The 14,980-nt window shown below is 39.3% G+C and overlaps 1 protein-coding gene across 1 annotated transcript in view; it reads left to right on the forward strand.

The window, feature by feature from the left end:
- The first annotated feature begins 474 nt into the window (after positions 1-474).
- Positions 475-14,980, forward strand: part of SHROOM3 (shroom family member 3) — a 289,238-nt gene continuing 274,732 nt past the window's right edge. Inside the window, exon 1 of the mRNA XM_033105947.1 lies at positions 475-642. Coding sequence (XP_032961838.1) covers positions 475-642 — 168 coding nt within the window. The remainder of the gene's footprint in view (positions 643-14,980) is intronic.

Consider the following 14,980-nt stretch of genomic DNA (forward strand, 5'->3'; position numbering starts at 1 on the left):
AGAAAGGGTTGATAATCAATCAAAAATGAGGTATTCGTTTGAGTTTTTGCAATTTTCTTACTATATATTGTAAGAGTATTTTAATTTTCTCTGTAAAATATACGGAAAAGGTTTTGTTGTGTACGTGTGTGAAATAAAAGCAGTCTTGAAAGTGACACTGAAAGAAGGTTTCTCGAACGGAGTGAAGACGTGCATATGTATATGTATACACACCACTCGGGAGCTTCAGTAGAACCTGGAATGCCGTGAGGAGACTTTACATTACAGAAAGTTAAAGTGAGAAATCCTGTTGGTTCAGCATCTTGGATTTAAGCTCGGAAGGTCATTGTACCTCTGAAAGAATTCTTTTCTCAAAACCTGCCTTTTGACCGGCGTGTAATCATGAAGGATGGGATAACGTGCTACATAGAAGCACCGCTTTCTTGAATCAGTTTCAGGCATTTGCAATATAACTCGTGGGATCATGTGTTTGGCATGATGAGGACCACAGAAAACTTCAAGGAGACTCGTGCCACACCAAAACCTAACACGACGCCCACGGGAAGGTACATTTATCTGGAAGCATTCCTGCAGGGAGGAGCTCCCTGGGGTTTTACTTTGAAAGGTGGCCTGGAGCACGGAGAACCGTTAATCATCTCTAAGGTATGTTTCTTTTCCCAATATTGTCTTTACTCAAATTGCTTTTTCAACTTTTATCACATCTATCAAAACTGCAAAAATAATGCTGGGTTGCCTGAATATTGCTTAATTTGTTGTTTCATACCTTGCTGATTGCGTCTGGAGATATTTTGCATACCTTGGTATTTGAAAGAAGAATGTGTCTAGTTCATTTATTCTGTGAAATCCCAGGGGAAAATATGCTTGTTTGATGGATAGTCTCTTTTTCTGAAAGAAATAGTATAAAACCAGCTATCACATGACCTATTCAGTTATAAATCAGATTAAAGATTAACATGGTTAAGGTGGTGGCATAGTGTATGTTTTTGTATATGTGCCTTTATTGAGCATATGGCTGGAAAAATATCTGTTCTTTCCCCCTTCATTTGGAAATATTTAGCATTCCAATATACTTTAGAATTTGTTTGTACTTCTGGATAATTAATTGCATAAATATTATTTATTGCTTTTTAGCACATTCCGAATGAAATTAGCTTTCAGTATAATTCAAGGGCAAAACACCATTTCTCCTCTTCTATTTATTCATGTATTTAAGCCAATTTTTAAACTTTAGTCATCCTGCAATATGTTTCAGTTCTTCATTTATCTTTGGTGTGGGTGGGTATACCCAGTGAATGAGTCCTTTTTATACATTTGGCTTAGTATTAGTGCTTTTCTCTTAAACTACATGGATTTCTTTTAAAATTTCAGAATAGTAAGTCTAAAACAACAGAATATAAATGCTTTCCACATGTATGTATTACTCAAGAAACATTTGTAACTGAGGGGAAATTTTTTTCAGTTTGGTAAATATGGGATAATTATTTTGATAAATAAGGAATAAGTATGCATTTTGCCTGAGCTCTGTTACCTTTTAAGGTTGGTTTTCATATCCCCTAAGATGTGTGTTTTGGGAGAGACTGAAATGATTCTTACTATGGATGAGCCAAGCAGTCAGCCAAGAGCGTGCAGGAGACCACTGCCAGCTGCGTGACTTTTCCTTATCTTTCCTAAGAAAACAAAAGATGTGTGTGTATGTACATCAGTTAGGATGTCTCCCAGCTATAAGTAACTGAAAACCTGATTTACGCGGCCTAAGTAAATTGGGGTTTGTTTTTCTCATATTACAAGAAGTGTGGAGGTAGGCTGTCCAGGCCAGGAGCAGCAGCTCAATAATGTCAACAGGGACTTCTCTTATTTCTCCACTCTGCCATTCTTATGGTGCTGGCTTTTGTCTTCGTGGTTGCGTGATGGATGCCACACTTCCAACATTGCATCTTCATTCTGGGCAGGGTTTTGGCTTTTTGTTTAGAAAGGAACACCCTCCTTATCAGACTTTTGCTTACACCTCATTGAACAGGACTATGCCACATACTTATCCTCAGACCAATTACTGGCCAAGAGGAATGAAATTCCCATGACTAGTTTAGACAGTCAGGATTTCTCTCCTGGGTTCTGCAATAGAAGCCCACCCTTCCTGATGTTGAGGTATCTCTGCCCACTATTTGAACAAATTGGGGTTCTGTTTTGAAGAAGGAGGAGAGAATAAGTGCTGGGTAGGCAACAGAGAATGTCTGCCACAAACATAAATATCATCTGTGCATGTAAAACCTCTGATTGTACACTCAATTTGCCTGGCCTTTAATGATAATATATTATGTATCCATATACTGGAATACAGTTTGCTGTCAGACAGACCTAATGCTACCACAAATGAGCCACTCTTCTAGGATTCCATTGTATCTGTAGAATGGGGGTCTACTAGTATCTCCTTTATCAGAATATGTGGAGATTAAATGACACCATGAATTTAGAACAGTTAGCATAGGGCCTGGTACACAGAAGGAGCTCAAAAAAATCTTAGCAAAGGTTGTGATTATTGCTTTTCATTACTCTAGGAGACATTTGTATTAGTATACAGATTTGGCTGCTGTGCAAAGATCCAAAATAACTGTAGATTAGACAATACAGGTACTTATATCTCCCTCACATAATAATCTGAGCATAAACCAATCTGAAAGATGACTGCACAATGTCAGGGACCCAAATCCCTTCTACTTTCTTCCTTTCATCCTTGGGGTGATGCCCTGTCTGCATGGTTTAAGGCAACTTGCCACAACATCTACTTTCCAGTCAGTAAAAAGTAGAAAAAGGGGAAAAAGAAGGCAATCTCTTTCCTTTCAGGGGTATAACCTGGTGCAATCTGCTCTGTCCAATATGGTAGCCACCAGCCACATGTGGTTATTTCCACTTCAATTAAGTAAATAAAATTAAATAAGATTTAAAATTCTGTTCCTCAGATGCCAGATTTCAAGTGCCACATCGCTTCAAAGCTCCTGAATATCTCTCCCCATCCTGTTTGTCTGGCAAGTTCTTGTTCGTTCAAGCTCCATTTCTTCCTCTCCCTGAAGTTTTCCTGATTTCCTCAAGCTGACATCAGTGGTCGCTCTTCTACACTCCTATAACATGCACTTATTACACTGAATCATAATTTTTTATTTATGTTACTTGTCTTCTCAGAAGTTGATGAGCCTCTTTAGGGCAGGGACTTTTTTTTAAATCTCTACACGTTTAATCTCTACACATTTAACACAAATATTTGTTGAGTAAATGAATGGGCATGTGCTATGTCTTATTCATCTTGCATTTCCAGGATCTAGCCGAATGCCTGGCACAGAGTAGGTGCTCAATAACTTCTATTACATTAATAAGCAAAGACAAAGCAGAGCAGTGGGCAAGTTAAGTAGGGAGCAGTCTTATGAGATGAGAATGCCAGGCAGATTGCCAGAGATGGAGCGATATTAGTTTCCTATGGCTGCTGTAAAAATTACCACAAACTTTGTGGCTTAAGACAACACAAATTTATTATCTTACAGTTCTGGAAGTCAGAAATCTAACATTGGTCTCAATGGGCTAAAATCCAGGTGTCAGCAGGGCTGTGTTGGAGGCTCCTTTCTGGAGGCTCTAGGGGAGGATCCATTTCGTTGGCCTTTCCAGCTTCTAGAGGCGGCCTGGTCACCGTTCTCCATCTTCATAGCCAGCAATTGCAAATGGAGTCCCTCTCATGTTGCATCACTCTGATCTCTAACTTCTGCCTCCTTTTTCCAGTTTTAAGGACCCTTGGAATTGGCCCTACCAGGATACTCTCCCTATTTTAAGATCAGTTGAATAACAACCTCAACTCCATGTGCAATTTTAATTCCCCTTGCCACGTAACCTAACATATTCACAGGTTCCAGGGATTAGAACGTGGATGTCTTTTGCGGGAGAGAGCATTATTTTGCCAACCAACAGGGTGTCTGAATACTGATGAAAGTCCTTATAATTAAGACAGTACCAGGGATGAAACTAAAGTGAAATTTAGTGGCTGATCATGCATATCCCAGATCTTCTTTCTAGGTCAATGAAAAAAAGTGCATATTAGCTCATACAATGCTAACCAAATGTTTGTATTCCCCCAATGTAGGGTGACCCGTATTATATGGGAAGGGAAGGGACAGTACACACTGAGTCATACATATGAAAGGCCCGTACTCATACAAGGCAGTTATAAGCTGCCAGGTATGGATGACAATATAATGAATGAAGTATCATTTTTCTTGTACAAATGAGGCAGGAGATTGAATGGGGAAAAAGGAACTACAAAAGGGTGGCAATAAAAGAAATCATTTTCAAATCACTTTCTTTTGGGTTTACTGTCCTTGAAAAAGAAAGGTGGGGTTGAGGAAAGAGCCTCTGTAATCTGTGAACTTCAAAAAGAAAGGACACTTAATAAAAGAAAAGTGATTATATGTGGAAGGTCAAGTAATTCGATAGTTCAGGAAGTTGGCAGCATGATTTTATTATGACTCATTCTGCATTGTGGCTGAGAAAGGCAGTTCCACCAGCAGTGGGGATGTACCTGTCCCCTGGGCTCATAAATCAAGTAACAACTATGATGACAATAAACAACAACTACAGCTGGCACTTACTGAGGACTTACTATGTGCCAAGCTCTGTTCCAAGAGATCCACATGTGTTAACTCCTTGAATTTCTACAACTCCACGAGTAAGGTAATATTATGCCCATTTTTTAGATGAGAAATAGAAGTACAGAATTTGAGTAGTTTTCTGAAGCTCTCAAGGTAGTAGTAAGTGACAGAGTTGGAATTTCAATCCAGGCATTCTGGTTCCCCAGAGTCCATGCACTTAACACACTGTGCCATCCAATCACCATTGCCTACTGAATATTTGGCTCTGTCTAGATTCTAGAGCTATTATCTGGGTAACATATAGGATTAATCTTTTATTACATATGTTTTAAAATTTATTAGAGGGAAACAATTTTTAACAGCTTAGTCCTATAAGGTCTCATAAAATACATATGACTACCTACTCAAGCAACCCCTTTAAGTTATCCAAGGCCCATAAAAAGCAGGGGCCACTTGACATTTGTTAGTGTCTTTGTGGCATCTTCACCTGAAGAGGCACCTTTTTTGTACATTTCAAACGATGAAAACTTCCACATGTACTTCATTTTCTTTCATGACCTAAGATTCCTCAAGAAGAAGACTACAATTTGTACCCAAGCCAAAAAGAAGTACGAGTGGGCCAGCTCAGCCTTTCGGAAGAAGAGCAGAAGAAGAAGGAGGCCTGTTTTAGTTCCAGGGGGGTATCCTCAGCAAACCCACGCAGACTCAGTGGATACTCTGGGGTCTTGGATGCACTGCCCTCTCTGGAGGATTGGCGACTAGAATGGGGTCGCCTGGAGGCAGTTAGACTGTCCTATGACCACAGCAAGTTCTCACCAGCAGAGAGATCCTTGAAACAGTCAAACAGATCCCCAGGAAGAGCTTTTAAATACATGAAGTGGTTCTGAGTGGCCCTATTGTTGAAATGATTGCACTTGTCAAAAAAAATTGGATATATCAGAGGGCTGGATTGGAAGACAAGGTACTACAGAATTACCCGCTGCAATGGAAGTTTTGGCACTACACACCCGGTCTCTAGGTCCTGTGCTTTTAGCCTCTGCTGCAATTTGTAGAAAAAAATAAAGACACTTTCTCTTGTGTGTTTTAAAAAATTTTTTTTCTAGGATTCAGAATTTAGGGTAAACCGTTGCCCCAGTCTCTTATGTCTCTTGCGTCATCAACACTCAGAGCACATAGTCTTGATTCCTACTCCCTGGGAGGTATACTTTGCTCTGGCTGGACTCTCTCCTGTGCCATCTCGTGTATAAATCCTGTTGGTTCCATCTTCTACACCATCACCCCTCCTTCTTCCACCTATGATGTCATCATCCTCTTCCTGTCAATCAAATAATAGCCTTCCTCTAGGCCAGGGGTGTCCAAACTGTTTTCAATGGTTTTCACCAAGGGCCATATGCGATAAAATACACAAACAGCCGGGCCCCTCATTCGAGGTGAAGTACGTATTGCCTCACCTGGTTTATTTAAGTAAACTAAATATATTGTTGGAATTTGCTGCGGGCCAATTAACAATGGATTGCGAGCCTCAGTTGGCCGGTGGGCCGCAGTTTGGACACCCCTGCTCTAGGCCTTGTTTACCCACACCTGACTCACTAACCCTGTCACATCTCCATCTTTCAATTCTTTTATCTATAGGGGTGTATGTTTGCTACCTGAAGTCAGAGACACCCTCAAACATAGGTCCCCTGACTTCCTATTGGATGACACCACTCAGATTTTTAAATGGATTCTTTCATTGGGTTCTCCAGCCTTAGTGATATGACCTAATCCCTGAAGTTCTCGTCATAATTCCTCGTCTGGAGAGAACCATCCAAAACATCCCAATCAACCTGCCAGTTTAAAGTGAAATGAACTGCTTTACTGCACTGTGTAAAGTTTTGGGAATATAAACAGGTCATAGGTTGGGAAATTATTCATTTGGAGCATACTTAAATTGCCTGGTTGACCATGTTGAGATTCCCTCATTTCTGGACTTTCTGTATTCATCTGTCGAGATTCAGCATTTCACAACCTTCTAGCTTCTGTGGTTCTCCTCAGTTTCAACACAACAGCATCAGCCCTGCAATCTTTCTTGGCCCATTTCTTCTGCATTAAAACAAACCTTATTTTATCAGCTCTTCAGCCCTGGTCTCTGAGTTCAATGTGAATTGACTTTGGGGCAGTTCCCCAAGACATTGTGCTGGTTTTTTCAGTTCACCCCAAAGTCACCTTTTCCAAGTACCAAGCTAGATCAGCTTGTTATTGACCTTTCAAACTAGCCAGTCATTTCTGAGGTTCTCTCCTTGCCTTTCTTGCTCTTTCCTTTAGCATCCTTTGCCCTTCAGACCAGGGTAGCCTCATCTCTGTTCTGTCCGTCAGCTAATTTGTTCGTTCCCTCTTTGTTCCATCTCTCTCTGTCCTGTGTTTGCATTAATCCCTCCTTCCTGTCACCTCCCCAGCACCTTTGTTTATACCATCTTCTAATACATGTAGTTGTTTGCATTTGGCATCCTGCCAACAACTTATAATCTCTTCAAAGCCAAATGAGTTTCACTCAGGCTGTGTATCTTGCTTCTTCTAGCAAAATACTTCTCGTTTCACACAGCAAATGCTCAATAAATGTTAAATGCCTTATAGGATTTTAGAGCTATAAAGATTATCTGCAATCATCTAATCCGGCTTCCTCATTACACACAGTGAAAATGAGACACAATGAAGTTCATTTACTTGCCAAGATGGTTTCTGCCTTAGCAAAGACATTTGTGTGTGTGTGTGTGTGTGTGTGTGTGTGTGTGTGTGTGTGGTGTGTGTGTGTGCACGCATGTGCAAAGCTCAGCTAGTGAGGAAATAATTGCTTTCTGGTTGTGCTATTCATAGTTTTGTATAAATCCTAGCTCCCCTGTTAGGCTGTTAATTTCTAGAAGCTAAGGATCTTTCCTCCCTCCCTGCCTTCCTTCCTCCCTCTCTTCCTTCTTTTCTTTCTATTATCCACAGTGCATAAACTATGCATACCAATGACAGAAATGAAAATGTATTAATGAATAAAGAAGAAGATAAATGAATATTAAAGAGGATCTTCTTTACAATCTTTGTTAGAAAGATATTGAGTGTTGTGTGAAAACATGATACTAGTAAAACCCAGTTAAAAAAATAAGGCAAGTTAAGTTTGACTCTCAATTTAATGATAGCTTGCACATATTTAATGTTAAATGTCTGTTGAATTGGATTAGATTGGAAAAAAGGGAAATTCATGTTTTAATTTAATCTTTAGTGGTTACCTAAACTTTGCTTAAAGTATTAGGTGTTTTAGACACAAACTAAGCTTGTGGTCCTATCAATGCTGTTGGAAATAACTTTTATTCAAGTAGCGTCCCGAGGTTGTATGCCAAATGGACCTTAGCATCAGGAAGAACTGTGCCTTCTTTTAAAGCTAATAGATTCCCAAGGCATTGCCTCCTATGCAGGGGACACAATTTAAGAAATATTTGCCTCATTTTAGTGAACTCACAATGTATTTGGAGACACATAATGAGAGACTTACTATCACTCTTTGAAAAATAACAACACCCCAAAGGACATTCTGGATCTGAAACTAACCCACAGACAGATTTTTCCAGATCTCTCCCTTTGATGTTCTTCCAAACAGTAAACATCTTGATCCAAAGAGCTGCAGAGTCAGTGTTCTCCGCTCATGCCATCCCAGGAGTCCATCCATCTCACGCTCTGACATCCTAGGCCTTTCTCAATGAAACAAAACAAGGCAAAGACTGCTAAATCTAAGCATTGTTTCTCCCCCTGTTCAAATGACTTTCCCCACATAAGAGAACTTGTGTATCTTGATCTGCAGAATGGAAATGACAGTTCTTTCCTGCTTTCAGAAGAGGCTTACTAACTTGGAAGACTGATGTGTAGAACACTCTGTCCTGGGCAATCTGAGCCTGAATTTGTTCTTGGGTCAACCGCATTTTTCCATCCTTAGCCATTCATGCATGTATGCATTATTTCCTTCTCCATTTTGAACTGCATTTGATCTTAGACATTTATGAGATTTACCTAAAGTTTTTATTTTTAAATTCTGTTTGGTATGTTTCTATTGAGTTAGGGTTGTAATTTCTATGCTATCTTTTTTCACTTTAGGCCTATCCAGTATAGCAAAATACACATCCCAGACAATATAGGGCTTGGAATGAAAATAAAGAAGTTTCATTTCAACCATAGTCTTTACTGGCTATGTGACCATGGGCAAGTAACTTAGCTTTCCTGAACTTCAATTTCCTCATCTTTAAAAATGGGACATTCACCTGATAGAGATGTTATACGTATCCAATCGGTTAAAGCTATATAAAAGTGCTTTGAAATGACAAAACCCAATCCAGAGTTGAGTTATGGTATAATGATACAGATTGGTGAGAGAATGGTAGGTACCAAACAGAAGTTAGCAACTCATACAACAAAGGTGATACTTGTCTGATTTTCTGTATCATAGCCAACAGTTGCTCCCTCACACTGAAACGGTGAACAGAAAATTCCCTGCCTTCATGGAGCATGTGTTCCAGTAGAAAGAGACTGGCAAGAAGTATGTTTGTACATGATAATTTCAGGGTTGATAAGTGTTATTAAGAAAAAAAAAATTATGGGTACCAGAGTGGGAGTGTCTGTGGGGTAGAGATATGGGGAGCAGGATTTACTTTAAATAGGGTGATTAAAGAAGAGTTTTCTGATAAGACGACACCTGATGGATGAGAAATAAGTCAGACATACAAAAAGTTTTGTAAGTTGCACTGAAGCAGGAAAGTCTTGGAATGTTTCAGAAACAAGAAGAAAGTCGGTATTATTATAGTATAGTATCTTAGTCTGTTCAGACTGCTACAACAGAATACCATAGACAAGGAGACTTATAAACAACAGACATTTATTTCTCACAGTTCTGGAGGCTGGTAAGTCCAAGATAAAGGTACAGGCAGATCTGATATCTGGTGAGGGCTCGCTTCCTGGTCCATAGATCGTATCTTCTCACTGCATCCTCACATGTCAGAACCAGTAAGGAAGCTCTTGGGAGTTTCTTTTATAAGGGCATGAAGTCCATTCATAAGGGTTCCATCCTCGTGACTTAATCACCTCTCAACGGCCCCACCTCCAAATACCATCACATTGGGGGAATAGATTTCAACAGAAGAAATTTGGGGGAACACATTTTCAGTATATAGCAGTAAACGAGAGAGAGAGTAGTATGATATGAAAATGGAAAGATTGGCAGGGGTCAGATCATATGGGGCCTTGTAGGAAGTGGAAATGACCTTGAACTGGATTTAAATGCAGGGTGTGAGGATAGATCAGATCATGAGTCTTTCTTTGCTTACGGTGGATGAGCCGATGGCATTTAAACTCTGGGAGATTTTTTTAGTGCTGGCTAGTAAAGCCACCTTCTCTTCTCTCCCTCATACATTTCTAAGGTACTTCCTGGGTCTACCACAGAACAGGGCCTTCCAAAAGACAACTGTCAAAATTCATTGTGATTTATGGAATGATGCATAAATAAGCAGTAAATGTCTTTTTTTTTTTTCTTTTTTTTTTTTTTTTGATTAGTTGGGAGAAGATCCTCCTCCTATTGGGTAGAAGATCCTACCCTATAACTGTTGATCTTTTGGCTTATTTCTCACTTCAAGCCAACAAGATTTCCTGGTGTTGCTTTTGTCATAGTAATATGACTAATTTTACTGAGGTCCCGCTTTGTAACAGGCGTGCTATCTCACATAAGCTTTATAAAACTCTTGAGGTATAGGTACTATTATTATTTCCATTTTATAGATGAAGAAACTGGAAGCTTGCTGAAGGTCATAAAAGTAAGTAGGGGCTGATCTAAGACCTTTTAAACTTGAAGCCTGAAAAAACTGCCTTTTAAAGTAAAAACTGCGTTGTCATTTTATAATTCCAAAGACTCCTTCCATCTACTTTGTCCTATGTCCCAATAAACTGGTAGAAGAGTGATGTGTGAACTGTGTGAAAAAATCAGGCAGCTCAATGGTATCTTGAAAGTAGCTTGTACCATGAAATGAGGAGTGTGCCTGAGACGTCAACCACGGGAATTAAATTGGACTCCCCACTTTCTCCCAGGCCCTGCTTCCTGCCACCGTTTACTTTTGCGAGGTTCTGACCTTGGTCTCAGTTTACCTCTCTGACTGTTGTTTTTCAACTGGGAGCTTGTGTTTTCATCTTCATACACAGTCATCATTTTTGTTTTTGTTTTTTCTATCATGCCCTTGTCTCAACTGACTTAAACTCTCCCCTCCCTGCCAGCCTAAACTCTGCGACTTACCTCTGGCGCTGGATACATTCCATCTCATGGTTAAGCCATGATAAAACCTTAACCCTCAAACCAGACCTGTTACCCAAGGAAAAACACTAATTGACTAAATAAGCATGAAACAGTTTAAAGCTAACGGGCTGGATACAGTTAATGTAGGAAATCCAACTTGGGCTTCAAACAGATCAAGCACTGATTTTCTGGGGTGCTTCAAGTTCATGCCCCTAAACTTGGTAAAGAGACCTGGTTATGAGATCAGCACCACAACAGATGCTCTTTCATGTAGGATTGTTCACTGCACCAAACTTTGCGTCATTTTGTTTGTCCCTTTCTAGCTCTTGCTTAGTTCATAATATATGCGTCTGTCCTGCTCTTCCAACTTGTCGGCTGTAAGTATGACATGAATTTGGAATCAAAACACAGGCAATTGTAGTGAAATAAGCATTCTTCTGATTAGTCAGACAAAGTGCCTAACACTTTGGGTATTAAATTATATCCTGAGAAAGTAGGAAGAAAGATTAGACTTCTAGAACTAATTGACTTACTCTGTTCCTTTGAAAAGTTAAAAATTTTAATGCAGGAAAACATATGTGTATAATTTAAGCTTTTATCATCTAGTGTCTAGTCTTCTGAGAAGTTCACATGTTTTAGGCCTTGTCTCATGGAAACTGGGCAATGAGCTGTTGGAATTTAGACCCAGGATCTGGAGAGGTTCCAGAAATACATACATATGTTGGGTGTTGAGATGGAGCATGAAAAGAACAGAGGGGTGAGTAAACTTTTGGGAATGAGAAGGCAGAAAATACCTGACACTGTCCTGTTAGTCCTGGACTTTTTTTTTTTCCAAGTTCTCACTTTTGAGTAATTGCTAGTGAGCAGTAGGTCAGAAACAAGGCCGCCATTGACCTAAATATAAGCAGCAGGAAGGTTAAAAGAATTCCTCTTGTTCTTCAGGATTGCATTCATAGTTGCATAGTGGGACTCTTGGCTCAATGTTTACAATTAAATAAGTTGTTGGCCCTCTCTTGAAAGAATTACTATCACAGTTTCCCCTACATATGTTTTAAGTTAATGAATTTGACCCCTAAGAAGAAACGGTTGGTGTAGGCCCTTCCAGTGGGCCAAGATGTATTGCAGATTTCTGAACTCAGGCACTGTAAAGCACTACATCTACCTTTTCTCTTAATGAAGGAAAGCAAAATAAAGAAGGGAGGACTGTGTGGGAGAAAGGAGGAAATGGATATGGGTTAGGCACTAGGCTCGGTTCTCTTATTTATTATTTGATAGAATGAGATTTGTTTTTATATATGAGAAAAGAGGTTTTTCATAAACGAAGAAGCCAGGATTTATGCTATTTCATGGATTTACTAACATATTTAGTCAACACATTATTTATTGAATGCCTGAAACATGATAGCATTGGGAAACCAACAGCAAACAAGTTCCCTGCACCCTAAAAGCATGCATGTTCAGTTTCTTTTTGTACCACTTGAAGTGACCCAGTTGCTGCCACACCCACATTCCCTCACCTTTCACTTCTGTGCATGTTGGCTTGACTTCCAACTGCAACATCTGCATTTCTTTCCTTAAGGACTTTATTTTTCCTCATCTTTGCCACCTGGTTAATGACTCTGAGAGCAGCCCTCAACCTATGAGTGATTGGAGTTGGTACGTAAACAGCCCAGCTCTTGGGTCCCTTGGATGGAATAACTTTGAGGGGTGTAGCTCCTTGTGTTGCTCTGGCAGAATTAAGCTGCACCTGCCACTACACCTGCCCTCTGTTGTAGTTGGCTTGATAATCCATTGGTATGGACTGACTTCCTTTCCCTGCCTCCTTTGCCCACTTCCCTCTCAGTTTTCTTTACTTCACAGATAATCTACTTGCATTTGAATTCTTGTCTCGAGGCTGCTTCTGAGGAAGCCTAAATGAAGGTAACCACCATTTAGGGAATGCTTACTAAGTGAAAGCCAGAACCAAAAGTCTAATGCAGGTTACGGTCTTTCTACTCTGCCATGGAATTCAAGCAGGAGGAGCCCTATAGTATCTGAGACCTAATATTTTCTTGGGTGCTAAGTAAAGGAGTAGTTCATTCCTAGAGGTGATGTTTTGCAATTCTCTCTTTCATCTTCTGCCCTCTCATAGATGAGCCTGCCTTTCTCTTTTCCTCCACTGAATGGGTTGATGAGCCACACTGTTTTTATCATCACTTCTTTTTTGGTTATCAGTCAAACACCAAGAGAGTTTCCCCTCCCCTCTGAAAGGGGGATCCAGTCTCTTGTTCTATACGTTCCTTTATTCTACAGGTTCCATAGGTCAGTGGTTATGGAAAATGTGGCCCCCTGAGCAGAATACACAGAAAATTATATATGATTCTTTTGGAGCTTTCTGAACACTTGGTTTCTTTTCTGGAATTTTATTTATGTTGCTTCTTTTCTTTCTCAATCCATGCTATAAACATAGCACAAGAAGAAAAGTGAACAACACACCAACACACTGTTTTTTTGTTCAGAATATCTGACAGTATAACATGGCAGTGGTATGAAATTTGGCACTTAGCAAGCAATAAAATATAATTTCCAGCCCTCCCAACAGAATAACTTGTCAACACTAAAATGTGGTTTCCTTGTATAACTTGTCCCACTGCCAAATTCAATACAAGAAACTTCTTTTCTTTTGGAGCTATTTCCTCACAATATGATTATTCTTTGACTCACAATGTTGTCCTTTTCCAGTTTCCTTGTTTTTTGCTTGACTTCACTGAAGACTGACAAATAGTAGCTTCATGTGACAGCCATTAGTCTGCCTTAAACCTCAACTTGATCTTGAATGGCTAAAATACCGAATAGATTTTATGTAACATACTCGATGTTCTCAGCTATATGAAATTGTCAGTTCAAGAGAAACTAAACATGCTTCCAGTCCTCTCTTTTCTAAATTCATATTTGAATATAATGCAAAAAATATAAAAATGCATATAATAATAATATTGTTCCTTCTTTCAGTTAAAGCACTTTTATATCAGTCTGAATTCTGAAAAATAGAGCAATAAACATATACTCTATTAAAAACGAGAGAAGGAAAGGAAGGTAAGTATTTGCTTCCTTCTATTAGTGGGAACTAGCAAGCGTTTTTTAAAAAAAGTTGTGTTTGTGTGTGTGTGAGCACTGGGAAGGGCATTTCATCATACTGAGGGAGATCTTAGCAAGTCAGCATTCATTTAACCTCATGGCATTGATTGCTGAACACATTTGTGCCTGTGGAATAGAAAATCACTCAGAAAGTAGTACAGAAGAAAATCATCTCTACCTTCCCATGTCTCAAACAGGAAAACGATGCATTCTTCTTCGTCAAAACTCCTTGGTTTCTCCTATTTATGCTGTCATTTCACGGCGAATAAAAATATACCTTTCCATACATTGCTGGTGGGAATGTAAAATGGTGCAGCCACTTTGGAAAATCACATGGCAGTTTTTAAAAATGTTAAACATAGAAGTTACCATATCACCCAACAATTAAAACTTCTAAGTATATACCAAGGAGAAATGAAAACATATGTCTGTATGAAAGCATACTCAAATGTTCACAGCTGCATTGTTCACAATAGCCACAGAGTAGGAAAAATCCAAATGCCCACAAACTGGATAAACACAATATGGCATAGTCATATAACAGAATACTATCTGGCAATATAGAAATAAAAAGGAACTGAACACCAGTACATGATATATAAGATAGATAAACCACAAAAATAATGCTCAGTTAAAGAAGCCAGACACAAATAAAACCCCACATACTATGTAGTTCAATTTATGAGGTTTGACAATTAAGTTCGTGAACTTGTAGCAGCGATGTTGCTAACCTTTTTTGATATCAGAGGTATTATTCATTATGAATTTGTACCAACTGGACAAACAGTTAAGCAAGTTTACTATTTGCAAGTACTGAAAAGGCCGTGTGAAAAAGTTAGACGACATGAACTTTTCATCAACAGTTCATGGCTCTTGCATCACGACAATGCACCAGCTCACATGGCACTGTCTGTGAGGGAGTTTTTAGCCATCTTACACTTTG

This window comes from Rhinolophus ferrumequinum, chromosome 5, assembly GCF_004115265.2.
Source record: "Rhinolophus ferrumequinum isolate MPI-CBG mRhiFer1 chromosome 5, mRhiFer1_v1.p, whole genome shotgun sequence".
Lineage (NCBI taxonomy): Eukaryota > Metazoa > Chordata > Mammalia > Chiroptera > Rhinolophidae > Rhinolophus > Rhinolophus ferrumequinum.